Here is a 13,646-nt window from a genome sequence, read left to right as displayed (position 1 = left end):
ATGTACTCTTGTATGATATCTTGTAGAGTTGTAAGCTCCAAACAAATTGAAATAGATTCCATCCCTGCTCAAACACTTGCCATGGAAACCGTGTGTGCCATTGAGGATTCATTTCCATGGCCAACTGATGGATCATGCAAGAGGCATTTGTTTACATTTCAAAGTATTTGGAACAAGTTGATCCCTCAATGCCTCATGTGTCATCAGATGAGGAGGATGCAAGGATAAACTTCACACTTGCCAAGTGGAAAGGAAAATTATTTAACATGGATACGAATCTATCTTGAGTGGTCAATAACTTTTGCATCCTCAATGCAAAGGTTATGACCAAGTGGGTGGACTTGTGGACAATGTCAACGGCAAGGCGTTTGCAAGAGAGGAAAGCATGGAAGCAAGTGCATGGAGTCAAGAGGGCACCCCCAGTGTCTCAATACCTTGCATGTTTTCCACATCTCATTAGTGATGACTGGGTTCATGAGAGAATGACCAAAGCAAAAGCACGCAGAGCAGACATCACCGAAAAAGAATGGGAGTGTGCACGAGGTTGCGTGCCAAAGGTAGATTTTATACTGCCTTTCCTTTAACTCTATGTGGTCAAAGGGTCGACATTTTTGTACACGCCACATTGGCGAGCATCGAACCACCATGGACTATGGCATCATGGGAAAATTTGATACAGATAATGATAAAGCTAGGTACTGTGGGACTATTGAAAGGATAATAAAGGTCAATTTTAGAACCTTTCATACCTTCATCTTTGAGTACAACTTATTTAGAGATGTGTTTAGACCTCATGAGAATGGCCTTTACATGGTGGACTCTAGTGTACATCACACGGGGAGGTATGACAATTTAGTTTTGCCATGCAATTGCGATCAGGTGAGTGAATTACTGTCTTTGCCCTTATTTGCTTGTAACATTGATTATACCAATGTTACTCACTTTGAACTTCTCTTCGATAGGTCATCTATATCCCATCAATCCACCAACCAAAACTTTGGTTCGTAGTTCCCGTAACACCTCGTGGGAGAACCTTTTTTTTCACTAATAAAGTGGAGACCATCTTTGACCCTCTCCCACCTACTACTTTGGATGAGGGGGAGACACACGAGAGAGAGAGATCAATGATTCAAGTCCCACAACCGCCAGTCTTATCGAGGATGATTGCCACGATGATGATGATGATGATGAGATGGAGGATGATGAATTTGAAGATGATGAAGCCAACACATCCACAAGCGACAATTCTATTTCTCTCTTTATTGATTTATAAACCTTTACTTAGAATTGGATGACATTCTTGTAGCAATCTTTTGGAAGTTGATTCATAAACAATTTGTATGCTTTAAGTTATGAATTTTTTTTGACGTGTCATCCATTCATCTCTCTCATGTCTCTCTCTCTCCCCCTCTTTTTCAGTCGAATTTTGTGAAGCATGCCAGATTATATTAATCAAGTGGATGCGACTAATTTAATTAATGAAAAATATCTATAATTTTTTTGGATAATTATTTATGAAAAATAACAAATGCTTTGTATTTTTTAAGAAAATAGATAAACGTACTCAAATTTACATATTTTGGCTCCAAATCATTGCTTAATAATTCTATAGACAATAACGAGACGTATAACCTCTTTCTCTCCCTCGCATCCACCTTCACACATTGCATTCCATTGTTATTATGAAGCGTTATGGGTGCAAGTGGATGTAAAGAAAGAGGATGCAAGAGAGCTACACAAGACAAGCACACACCACCCAGAGATGGAAAGCTTCTTCTTCTTCGTACAGAAAAGAGAGTACAAAATGACTAAGTGCTAAAGCTGAAAAGTAGCACATATGTACATGCGGTCACTAAGTGTGAACTCTCTAGAAGCGTACTAGGCTGGCACTATAAGTGTAGTCCAGCTGTAGAATCACTGGCAGAGATCCTCCGTGTCGATCACCTAACACGCCAGTGAGTAAATGTCGTAAGCGGCCAAGACCCGTAGTGGATGCCAGCTCAAGATGTAGAGCTCGACATCTCAACACTCCCCCTCGAGCTCTGCATGTCGCAGAGTCCAAGCATAGTCCGAAAATGTCGAAGCTTCTCAGCTCCGAGGGCCTTGGTAAAGATATCTGCTATCTGCTCCTCTGTGCTAACGTAGACCAAGTCGATGTCGCCCGCCAACACTCGCTCTCGAACGTAGTGGTAATGGACCTCTATGTGCTTGGTCTTGGCATGGAACACTGGGTTCCTAGCCAACTGCATGCTACTGAGGTTGTCACAATGGATGACAATCTACTGGTCCACCTGCACTCCCAAGTCCTCAAGTAATGTGCGTAGCCAAGCTACCTCGCACACCGCAACTGCTGCACCTCTGTACTCGGCCTCTGTGCTCGATAAAGCAACTGTAGGCTGCTTTTTGCTGCTCCAAGTAACAGCAGCACTCCCAAAAGAGAACATGAAGCCACTCGTAGATCTCCTATCAACAATGCTACCTGCCCAATCTGCATTTGTATACCCATACAATGCTAATGGAGCATCTGCTGCATAGAACAATGCATAGTCAAGAGTCCCTTGCACATACCGAAGTGTGCGTCGTACTCCATCCAAATGTGGCTTCCTTGGAAGCTGCATGAACTGACTCTCCAAGCCTACTATGTAGCACAAGTCTTGCCTCGTGATAGTCAAGTAGATTAGACTACCCACAATCTTCCTGTACATGTTGACATCCTCTGCACTCAGCTTTGCATTCACATCCAAGGGAATAGAAATTGGCTTACAATCATCCATACCATACTTTGACAACATGTCCAAAGCATACTGTCTCTGTGACAGCCATACACCCTCTGGAGTCCTAATCACCTCAATTCCAAGAAAATAGCGTAACTCGCCCAAATCTTTCATTTCAAACTCCTGTTTGAGAAGACCCTTCACATGGTCAATCTCCATAGCATTGTCACCCACAATAATAAGGTCATCTACATATATGGTAATGACCACAATCCCCACATCACTCTTACGTACATTGAGTGAATGATCAGCATGAGCTCTCCTAAACTTAATACTGACAAGATACTTGGAAATCCTGTCATACCATGCTCTAGAGCCCTGCTTCAAACCATACAAAGCTTTGAGAAGCTTGCATACATAATCTGGGTAACCTAGATCGACATAACCAGGTGGCTGATCCATATACACTTCCTCTTGCAACTCACCATTCAAGAAGGCATTCTTTACATGCATTTGATGCATAATCCATCCTCTAGATGCAGCCACTGCTATGACAGCTCTCACAGTCGTCATCTTTGCCACTGGAGCAAAGGTCTCCTCATAGTCTATGCCATATGTCTGTGTACTGCCCTTTGCGACCAGCCTTGCCTTGTGACGCTCAATATTACCATCAGCCTTATGCTTGGTTTTATACACCCATTTACAGCCAATAGCTTTCTTGCCACTTGGCAATGGCACCAACTTCCATGTGTCGTTTGCTTCCAATGCAGCCATCTCTTCATTCATTGCGTCATCCCAATGCACATTTCCAATTGCATCCTCAAAACATGTGGGCTCCACATCCTGTATCACCTTAGCCATGTAGGCTTGGTGATGCGCTAGATACCCATCATAAGTCAATTTCTGAACTGAATTTCTAACTCTGTTAGATCTGCGCGGTCCTGGGTCACTCCTTTTCCCTCTAGCATCTTCTTGTACTTTCCTTACACCAGGTGTCCTGACAGCCGAAATTCCAAATTCCTCATCAAGACTTTGTTCAGAACCATCTGAATCCATGTCTACATGTGAAAAACCTGATGATGCATCAGCCATAAAGGGAGGTTCATCAACCTTTTCCTTTCCTTTTTGTGATACGTTCCCTATATCTGCTGGTGGAGTAACCTGCGTACGTAGTCTACCATTCCATGGCTTCTCAACAGAGCCACGAGAAGAGGACTCTTGTGGTCCACTCAAAACCTGTGATTGTGGCCTCACATTTTGCACAACCACGTCATCTTTTGCATCATCCCCAATAGTGCCATGTGCATTATTGTACCAGCTGCTCATCTCATCAAAGACTACATCTCTGCTCACTCGTAATTCTCGTGTAGTAGGATTGTAGCACCTGTACCCCTTTTGTTCAAGGGAATATCCCACAAAAATACATTTCTCTGCTTTAGGATCCAATTTCCTACGCAACTCATCTGGTACATGCACGTAAGATATGCAGCCAAACACTTTCAAGTGTGCCAAATCAGGCTTCGTACCTGTAAACTTTTCCTCAGGTGTTACATCATGCACCACAGCTGTAGGTGTCCTGTTCATAATGTACACAGCTGTATTTACAGCTTCAGCCCAGAAATGATGAGGCATGTTCTTCTCATTCATCAATGCACGTGCAACCTCTGCAATGTGCCTGTTTTTCCTTTCTGCTGTGGAGTATATCTGCATGTAAACTGTCTGCGTATACCATGCATTCGCAAAAAATCTGAAAAATCGTTGGAGAAGTACTCTCCCCCTCCATCTGACTTCAATGTCTTGATTTGCATATCTGTCTCCTTCTCAATCATGACTTTAAAGTCCTGAAAGTGACCAAACACTTCACTTTTGTTACGCATGAAGTAGACCCATACTTTCCTTGTATGGTCATCAATGAAAGAGACATAATACCTGCAACCATGTATACTTGAAGTATCGGTTGGACCCCAAACATTTATGTGCACCACCTCAAGTGGCTTTTTACATACATTGCGCTCATGTGGAAATGAGCTCTTTGACTGTTTTCCAAACTGGCATGCTGCACATACTTTATGCATACCATCCACCTTGAATTTGGGAAAACCTTTTACAATCTGTTTTGATTGCATGCTGCGCAATCTCTGCTCATTGACATAACCAATCTGTTTATGCCAAATGTCAACATCAGCCACAACACCTGTGCCCTGTGCAAATAATGCAGCTTTTACCTCAGGCATGTCTACATTCAGCGTAAACATTCTGCCCACACATTTGTCCTCTGTGATCAGCTTACAGCCATTCTGGAAATCTTCTACATAACAGCCATTTGGATTGAAGCGAACCTGCAAACCCTGCTCAACCATTTGTCCAACAGAAACAAGATTCTTTGTAATGTTTGGGACATGAAGTACATCTGCTAAGTACTTTGATTTCCCACTCTTCGTATTTAGAGGTATGTCCCCTACATGAGCAATGGGGTGAGCTGTGTCATCTCCTGTCTGCACATAGCCTGACACATCTGGTTTGCGCATATCTCTAAACCACTCTCCACGAGACGTCATGTGATTAGAGGCACCTAAATCCACATACCAAACATCATCTTGGGTGGAATTCTCTGCAGTCATTGTATTCATTACATGCTGCATAACAAACATGCGCTCGTTTTTGCTGTCATCTGCATCTCTGCTAGTAGATGCATAGTTGCCCTGTTCTCTCTTTCCACTTGCTTTTCCCTTTGGACAGTCACGTGACATGTGACCTCTTTCACCACAAGTCCAATATTCTCTGCTATCTGTACTATGTTGTTGCTTGCTTGATCCTGCACCACGACCTCTTTGACTCCCCCTGCCTTGAAACTGGTTCCCCCTGCCACCTGTATTGTTTTGATTTGATTGACCTTCGTGAAATTGGCCCCTGCAACCCCTTGGGCCTCGACCACGACCTCTACCTCTACCTCTGTTGGAGTTAGAATAGAAGGCCTGTTCACAATTATTTCTGCCATGAGAAGAAGATGTGTCAAGGTTCTTCTCCTCAAGAATAAGCATAGAAATCAAATCTTGGAACACGGGGATGTCGTCTCTTGTATTCATGGAAGACTTGAAATGTACATACTCATCTCCTAGACCATCCAAGCATGCACGGACAATGTCATCGTCTTCCACTGAGACTTTAATAGATCCAAGAGCCTCAATAATACTCTTGATCTTCAAGGCATAATCATTGATGGAGAGGTTGTTCCTCTTAACCTGATTTAGCTCCGACTTTAGTTGAAGCTTCCTGGCCTTGGTGTTCACCTCGAACACTCTGCCTAAGTTTTTCCATGCAATGACGGGGATTTCAGCATCCTATAGATAGCCCATCATGCCATCTGTGATGCTCATAGAAAGCCAATACATCACTTTGCTCTGGCCTTGTTGCCAGTCCCTTAAAGCTTTCCTTTGTTCTGCTGTAGCATTTGCCTCGGGAATCTCTGGTTCCTTTTCATTGTCTCCTTCTACATAGTCCCAATAACCTTTTCTTTTTAGGAAATTTGTTATTCTGAACTTCCATGCAGGGTAGTTATTTTTCTCAAGCTTCTCAGTGACAATCTGACTAAAACTGTCAGACATCTTGAAGCACTAAGACAAAATAGCTGCAATCTGCAAAAACCTGCAAATATGTTGAACCTGCTATCGTGGTACCTATAATGCTTTCTACACTCAACGAGTGTCCACAATCAAGCGTACATACAACCACTGTACTTGTATAGTAAATCTCTGTGTACTGCACTTTGGAGACCTGTTCAGAAACTTGTACGAAAAACCCCTAAAAATTTTCCTTCGACATCTGGTCGTGGATTGCGAACGAAGGGATTGTGATGCTCTTGCTCTCTTAGCCTCTCTTTCCTGCACCAGGCTCTGATACCATGTAAAGAAAGAGGATGCAAGAGAGCTACACAAGACAAGCACACACCACACAGAGATGAAAAGCTTCTTCTTCTTCGTACAGAAAAGAGAGTACAAAATGACTAAGTGCTAAAGCTGAAAAGTAGCACATATGTACATGCGGTCACTAAGTGTGAACTCGCTAGAAGCGTACTAGGCTGGCACTATAAGTGTAGTCCAGCTGTAGAATCACTGGCAGAGATCTTCCGTGTCGGTCACCTAACGCGCCAGTGAGTAAATGTCGTAAACGGCCAAGACCCGTAGTGGATGCCAGCTCAAAATGTAGAGCTCGACATCTCAACATTGGAGCTAGTATTTTGTGTTGCGCGCAATGCGAAAGTGTTTTGAAGAAGAGCTCCTTTATTGTGCTCCTTGCTCAACACATTTTCATGACAAGAGAAACATCTAAATTTGAGCGTTTTGGTGCTAAGCAATGGTTCGGTAATGTCCACGGCAGTAGATGCGGAAAAAACATGGTAATACCTGCAATAAAATTTAAAGACAAAAAATTTGGCATCCCGCCCCCGCTCTCTTGTTTGAACAGCCCATTTGGACTCTCTCTCTCTCTCTCTCTCTCTCTCTCTCTCTCTCTCTCTCTCTCTCTCTCTCCAAAGCGCGATAAAATGCCACTGTAAATGTTTTCATAGTTTCACAGTGGAACGGCAGAAGGAGAGAGAAAGGCACATGGCCAATATTATTGTCCTACAATTGCAGAGGTTCCAAGGATTACATTGGAGTAGAGAATGAGGTGATGGAGAAGATAGAAGCCGAGTAAGCTCAATGATTCGTTCTCTCCCACCTATCTCAGCTTGGCTCTCGGAGGTACACTATCTACCCACAAACTCATGCTATGCAAAATTGCACTTTTAAGAACAACCATCACAAATTTATGCAACTCCATGGCATTGTAGCTTATGTCACTGCCGGGGGGGGGAGGTGCCAGTGCTGAAGGTGCGTGTAGGGAAGGAGTCAGATGTAGCGAATCTTTGAGGGGATCTTTAGGGGTAATTAAATTTCTTTAGAGTCGAGCCAGTACATATTTCTATGCTATGGTGATGGATGGATGGGCTGCATTTTGCTATAGGACCCGTGATATATATATCTTTCTCTTTTGATGTTTTGTTGGAGGTTCATTCTGTTATAGGAAATGTGACACATGTACCTTTCTCGTGTGATTTTTCGTGGAGGTTCTTAGATCACACTTAGACTAGCAGACTATTAGGCCAAGTAATTGAGCTCTGGACGAACGAATGCTATCCTCACTAGCAAGACCTTTGAGCCTGTCTTCATGAATGCTAAGGGATCACCAAACTAGAAGACAGAAAACAATATCGTTGGTCTAATGTGACTTGGTGCTGAAGAACAATTTTCCTGATTTGAGATTGCTTCTTAAGTCTGCATCGCATGTTGAAGAGGAACTTTACGGGGTAGGGAACGGCAGCCGTGAGCCATGGGAGGGTAGAGCGCTCCAAGACCATTCTTGGCTATCAAAGTGACAGTCAACCTACGTATAGTACATTGTACAGAGCCAGTAGCACCCATTCTGACTGTTGAGGTGTCAAAACCTGAAGCATACTCGGCACGGGAAATTATGGCGTCTACTGAGGAGGCATACGCTGATCGGTTGGTGTTGCTATTAATTAGACTATTGAGGTGGCATAGATCTAGCAGGTCACTATGAAATTCCAGTCTGGAATGGTCAGTAGATGGACGGGGGTTGACCCCCGACTTTGACGATCTAGGGAATGGTCACCTAGTGACCTTTCCCGTTAATCATGGGCGAGCGGCGGAGGCTTTGAGCCCTAATTATGGGAATGGTCAATAGGCGATCATTCCCAGCCATCAATGATAGTGGGAGAAACAACCCAATGCCCTAACCATCACACCCATGATTTGAACCCTTACCAACAACAGGGTGACAGTCCAACGCCCTAATCATTACGCCCATGATTTGAACCCTCACCGACATGGTAATTAGATGCGAGGCTTTACGGTTAAAATTTCAAAAACATAATCTCGAGATCCTTAGACATGTTTTTATAGATTAATTGACACCTTTCTAAGAGGTGGGATTCATGGCCCACAATAGGTGCCGCGAGGCAAGAGCAATCTGGGTTGTTGGATCACATTACGTATGAACGACGTGTTTGTGAACTGTGAACTTGATTTAAATAAGGTGTGAACTGAGAGTGCACTACACCAAAATTGGTGTGAACTTGGGAGGGTATGTGTGTTGCACCAAAATTTGTGTTGAATTCAATGTGAACTAGGTGTGAACTCATCCTATCTCCTCCCCTCCTCTCTCTCTCTCTCTCTCTCTCTCTCTCTCTCTCTCTCTATATATATATATATATATATATATATATATATATATATATATAGATAGATAGATAGATAGATAGATAATCCTAACGGTATTCCTAATGGCTTCAAAAAAAATTAAAAGGTATTCCTAATTCAAAAATTCTCTCAACAACAAAAACCATGCGTTAGTCTATAGCATGTAACAACGAGCAATGACGAAGCACGTAGATTTGCAACAATATTAGTTAGAAATGACAAATTTATGAGAGAGAGAGAGAGAGAGAGAGAGAGAGAGAGGACACTTTAAAGAGGAGAAAACACTAAAGGGAAAATGAAGGAGAAGAAAAACACATATTATATTTACATGGACTCAAAAGATCTTTTGATTTTCCACTTCATATTCCTTTTGACTTTCCACCTTCATCAATCTTTTCATTTCCTAACCTCTCCTTTCACTTTCACTTATGCACTTGATATATTTTGAAAGAATTTTTATTCTGCTAAGATTGGGGAGAAAGTCATACTTGCGCGCGCGCGCACACACACACACACACACACACATATATATATATATATATAGTATAGTATCTATGTATATCTATGTGTATTCTATAACAAGGCAGAGAATGCCCTTTACACGTGTCGAGAATTGCGAGATGAAAGCTACAGTCCAAAAATCCTCTACGCATGATAAAGAGGGAGAGAGAAAGAGAGAGAGAGAGAGAGAGAGAGGCCGCGGCCGGCCGTACTAGTATGTGTGTGTGTGTGTGTGTGTGTGTAATTTTCTCTTTACTATCTGAACCGGTCGTCAACATCTCTCTCCAGGGCGAACTTCCTCCATGTTCAAATTACAAACGTGTCAGTTGTGGGATTGTTTTCAACATGAAACATAAGATATGAAGCTGGAATGTTTGGAGACCAAATAATAGGAAGAGTACAGCAAAGTTAAGATGCTCTCATAAGAGTGCAAGAACATACTGTTATTGAAGTGGCATATATCAACAGGCTTTCATATACATCACTCTTCACAATCTCAAACCAATTGATGTAATCAACCACTCCCAAACATTGATGTAGTTTTCGTGATTAATCAATGTATTAAACATCCAGACCCCCCTTCACACAAGACTGACCTTAAAAGCAGAATTTAAAATTAAAAGTTCCTCTCAATTATATGGAGTTTTTTGCCAAGGCCTTCAAAAGCCAGCTACAACACAGATTTGTTGGCATAACTACTTGTACAAGGTAGAGACATACGCCTACTCAGGCATATACTGCGGGGCAATTCTGTCATGCATCCTCCTGACACCCCGATGCGCAATTTGGTGTGTCCCCTACATTTGATGTTAGTTGTACAAGAGCAGGAGTTGGAGTTGCGCTGGAGTCCACTTGCGGCCGCACAAATGTCCTCCTCCACCATATCTCAAATGCTCTCTGCAAATTGGGGCAATCATCCCCATTCTTCAGAAACCTATCAAACCAAGCTATCATGATGGTTTGTTGCTGCTTTAGAGACAAAGTTAAGATTGTCTGGCTAATACCTTCCTCCACAACTTTCCTATCAAGCCCCCGGCATGCCCTTTGCATCCATCCAAAGTCATCTATCAGTGGTTGCAACCAGTTGTGCAACAAATGGAACCTTACCTCCTTGGGGGCCATAACCTCACCTTGGCCTACTGCAATGCATAACCTTGCCGTTATTCGGCTAACTTCATATCGGCCTAGTGCAAGCGGAACTTGACTATGTATGGCAAAGAGCTCCTTTTGATAAGCCCATATCCTTACAAAATCATCAGCAATTTGCCTATCAATCAGAATGTCAAGAAGCCAACTTAAATTGTCGGTTTGTCTAATGATTTGTGCCATTAGCAATCCCCGATCTTCGATTAGCTTACTTCCAAAGTCAGGGGCTGTTGCCTGTATAAAACATTGAAGCAATGCATCAAGACATCCATGGCAAGCATAATACAGGCTTTCCTTGCTCAGATCAGTAGAGTCCTTTCCCTGAGCTGCATTCTCTCTTAGCATTCTTGATACTAAGCCCTTCATCTCTCTTCTTGCCTTTTCATCAGTTCCCTTAGTAACCAAGTGCAAAAGCCTCATCAAAATTTCCTGAGAACCACCGGAATCCTCGATAGACAATCTTTTCAGCACTTCTCCAGCTCCAATACTATCTAGATGTAGCTGTGCTAGAAGAGCAGACACCTTTTCCTCCTCTTCTTCTGCCCAAGGGACTGCTTCTAAATACTCAAGACAAGATAGCACACCTGCTTCGAACACTATTGCAGCTGAAACCTGCAAATTTAAAATGATGTTAGTCAAACATGTACACACAGACGCTCATATTCAAAGGTTAGTAGGATGCACTACCATGATGCACTGATACACACAACAAGCTCAATTTGCCTTGGGCACAACACATATGTAACATCTGATGCATAGGCCTTTCACAAAGAGCACACTAGAAATATGCAGGCATGAATTCAGCAGCATACATCCATCAGTCTCAATGCAACAATGGACCATTTCTGAGCAAACAAGAGACTCTACAAGTGAAACAGAAATGGAACTGGAACAAGAATTACCTTAAGAATGCTGAGAACTCTTGAAACATTCTCTGTCAGAAGCTTTCTCTTCAAATTCGTACAATACATGAGGCGAAGCGTCTCCACGTATGCCTCTACATCTTCACAATCAGAAATATTAACAATGTGGGGAACATCCTGAGGTAGTTTGGACCACTTTTCAGAGAACTTGGCAGCAAAGTAGTGGCTATTTGCTGCAAGAATTTGTCCATGAACATTGACAGTCACTGTCTGCCCATCCTTGCAGCTGCTGCTGAGAGTGAGCCTAACATCACTTGAAAAGGGGTCATTAAACTTGCTTCCTGGGCTATTTGTAGAAAGTAGCCTTTCTTGCAGGGAGAGTTGCTTGCCAAGACTCCGCATAATTTGAGAAGGGCCATTCAGCAGTGGACCGCTGTTGAATTGGGCCTTCTCTTGCCTTTCGTGCTCATGTGCCATCATTTCAAAGAGGGTAGGGGAAGATCGTGCCTTGTCGATGGGTGGTGAAGACTGACTCAGAAGGCCTGTGTTCAAGAGAGAGTTGAGCTTTGAAAAATTCGGCGCCATTGAGATGGGAGGCGCAGGGGTATCTAGAAGAGGGGAGACTCGCCCAGGTGATAACCTTATTCTGAAAGGGGAGCCGTTCCCCCTATCTAGAGGGCTACCCCCACTAATAAATCCCTGCTTGATCAGGGATGCAATTTCGCCATTCTTGAAAGCATCTCCAATTTTGTTGGTTACCTCACCAGACCTGGTTTTCTTCTCCACTTTGCTGCCAATTGCATCTCGGGGGTGCTCTGAAGGGATGGGTTTAGGTGCATCTTCACCATCTGCATGATGCGCTTTAATGGCAGTTGCTTCCACAGATGGTTTGCGTGGCTCCTTTGATCTGAGAAGGCGGGATGAAGGAGTGCTCGGTGAGGAGGGAAGAGAAGGGGAGCGGGCTATACAACACCATGAGCCCTCAGAATTCACAGTCTCCACTAGTTTGAGAGGCCTGGGGGCAGCTGGCGCGCCTGCTGCAGGAGAGGCTGCCTGCCTACGCAATGGAGACCTCGCTGCCATCAAGGCTGAGAAGCCAAGCTCATATCCAGGCGTTTCACGCAAAAGAGACTTCTGTGTGAGCCTCTCTGCAATGGAGCAGGTCAGCTACCAGCTGAAGCTAGTGGTGCCTTCTCTTTGAGATTTACTTGTTAGTTCACCTCAAGGCAAGCTAGAAAACCTTCATTCTGCTCATTGTAACGCTGAAACTAGCTGAATTACTGCTACAACATGGCAAAATGCTTTCAGGAGCCCACGACCGTAGCGCATTCACCATAGCCAGAAGCCCCTGCAAAGAGGAAAAATGGATTTGAGCGCGCATGCAAGTCGAAGCAGACCTTAAGGCTAAAATTCAGCTAGCGTAACTTGCGTAAGTCCCCACAGAGGCGGCGCGAGAACTTTCAAGATTCTTGCTCAATGACATAACTGCAATGCGGTAGGCCTGCAGAGGCAAAGGTCTGCTAAGGATAATAGCCAGTAATTAAAAACCTAGGTGAACTCAAATTACTGCAGAATTCTGGAGTCTGGACTGGCCGCCATAGCTGGGAAGAGTAAAGAGTTTTCTGAGAGCTCAATAAAAGAGCGCAAGCAAACAAAAGTAGGCAGTTGGGGCCTGTTGGGCTTTTGCTCTATAAAGTGTAGGGCATTGTAGGCCATGGCCGATGGGTATTGGGCAGTGGGCACCGTTAGGAAAGTTTATCTGTGGATCTGTGATGTTTGCCAAATGGGTACTTGACACTTGTGATGTTTGGAAGTTTCAAGAAGAAGAAGAAGAGGAGAGTCTGAAAGAGAGCTTTCATTAATTTTGCATTTTTGTGCTTTTCTAAGTTGTCTGCTGTCTTTTTCACGGGACGGAGGGGGTGGCGAAGTGGGTGCTTTTACGAGTCACACTACAAGGACACCTACAAGTCATAAGCGATTCACCTCCTGTTTCGGTGGACAGTGGACATCCTTACTAATTCCCTGCTCTAAGAGAGCCCTCCCATACGCCCATGGGATGGTTGCATCACCCACTACTACATCTTCTTTCAAAGCCAAAGTACAATAGCTTCCGTATCATTCCTTATATATATATTTTTTATTTTTTTTATTTTATTTTTGAT

At 43.4% G+C, this 13,646-nt stretch overlaps 1 protein-coding gene across 1 annotated transcript; it reads right to left on the bottom strand.

Moving 5' to 3' along the window:
- Nucleotides 1-10,067: 10,067 nt before the first annotated feature.
- On the bottom strand, nucleotides 10,068-13,184 carry LOC147455454 (BTB/POZ domain-containing protein At1g63850-like). The gene is made up of 3 exons (XM_086514244.1): nucleotides 12,910-13,184; nucleotides 11,524-12,832; nucleotides 10,068-11,233 (listed from the first exon to the last, which is right to left on the bottom strand). Exons 2-3 carry the CDS (start codon nucleotides 12,565-12,567, stop codon nucleotides 10,229-10,231), a joined length of 2,049 nt encoding a protein of 682 aa, XP_086370370.1. The 5' UTR covers nucleotides 12,568-12,832; nucleotides 12,910-13,184; the 3' UTR covers nucleotides 10,068-10,228.
- Nucleotides 13,185-13,646: the final 462 nt, after the last annotated feature.

This window comes from Adiantum capillus-veneris, chromosome 6 (assembly GCF_014529385.1).
Source record: "Adiantum capillus-veneris isolate H3 chromosome 6, ASM1452938v2, whole genome shotgun sequence".
NCBI lineage: Eukaryota > Viridiplantae > Streptophyta > Polypodiopsida > Polypodiales > Pteridaceae > Adiantum > Adiantum capillus-veneris.
This window is presented reverse-complemented; position numbering and strand designations above follow the sequence as displayed.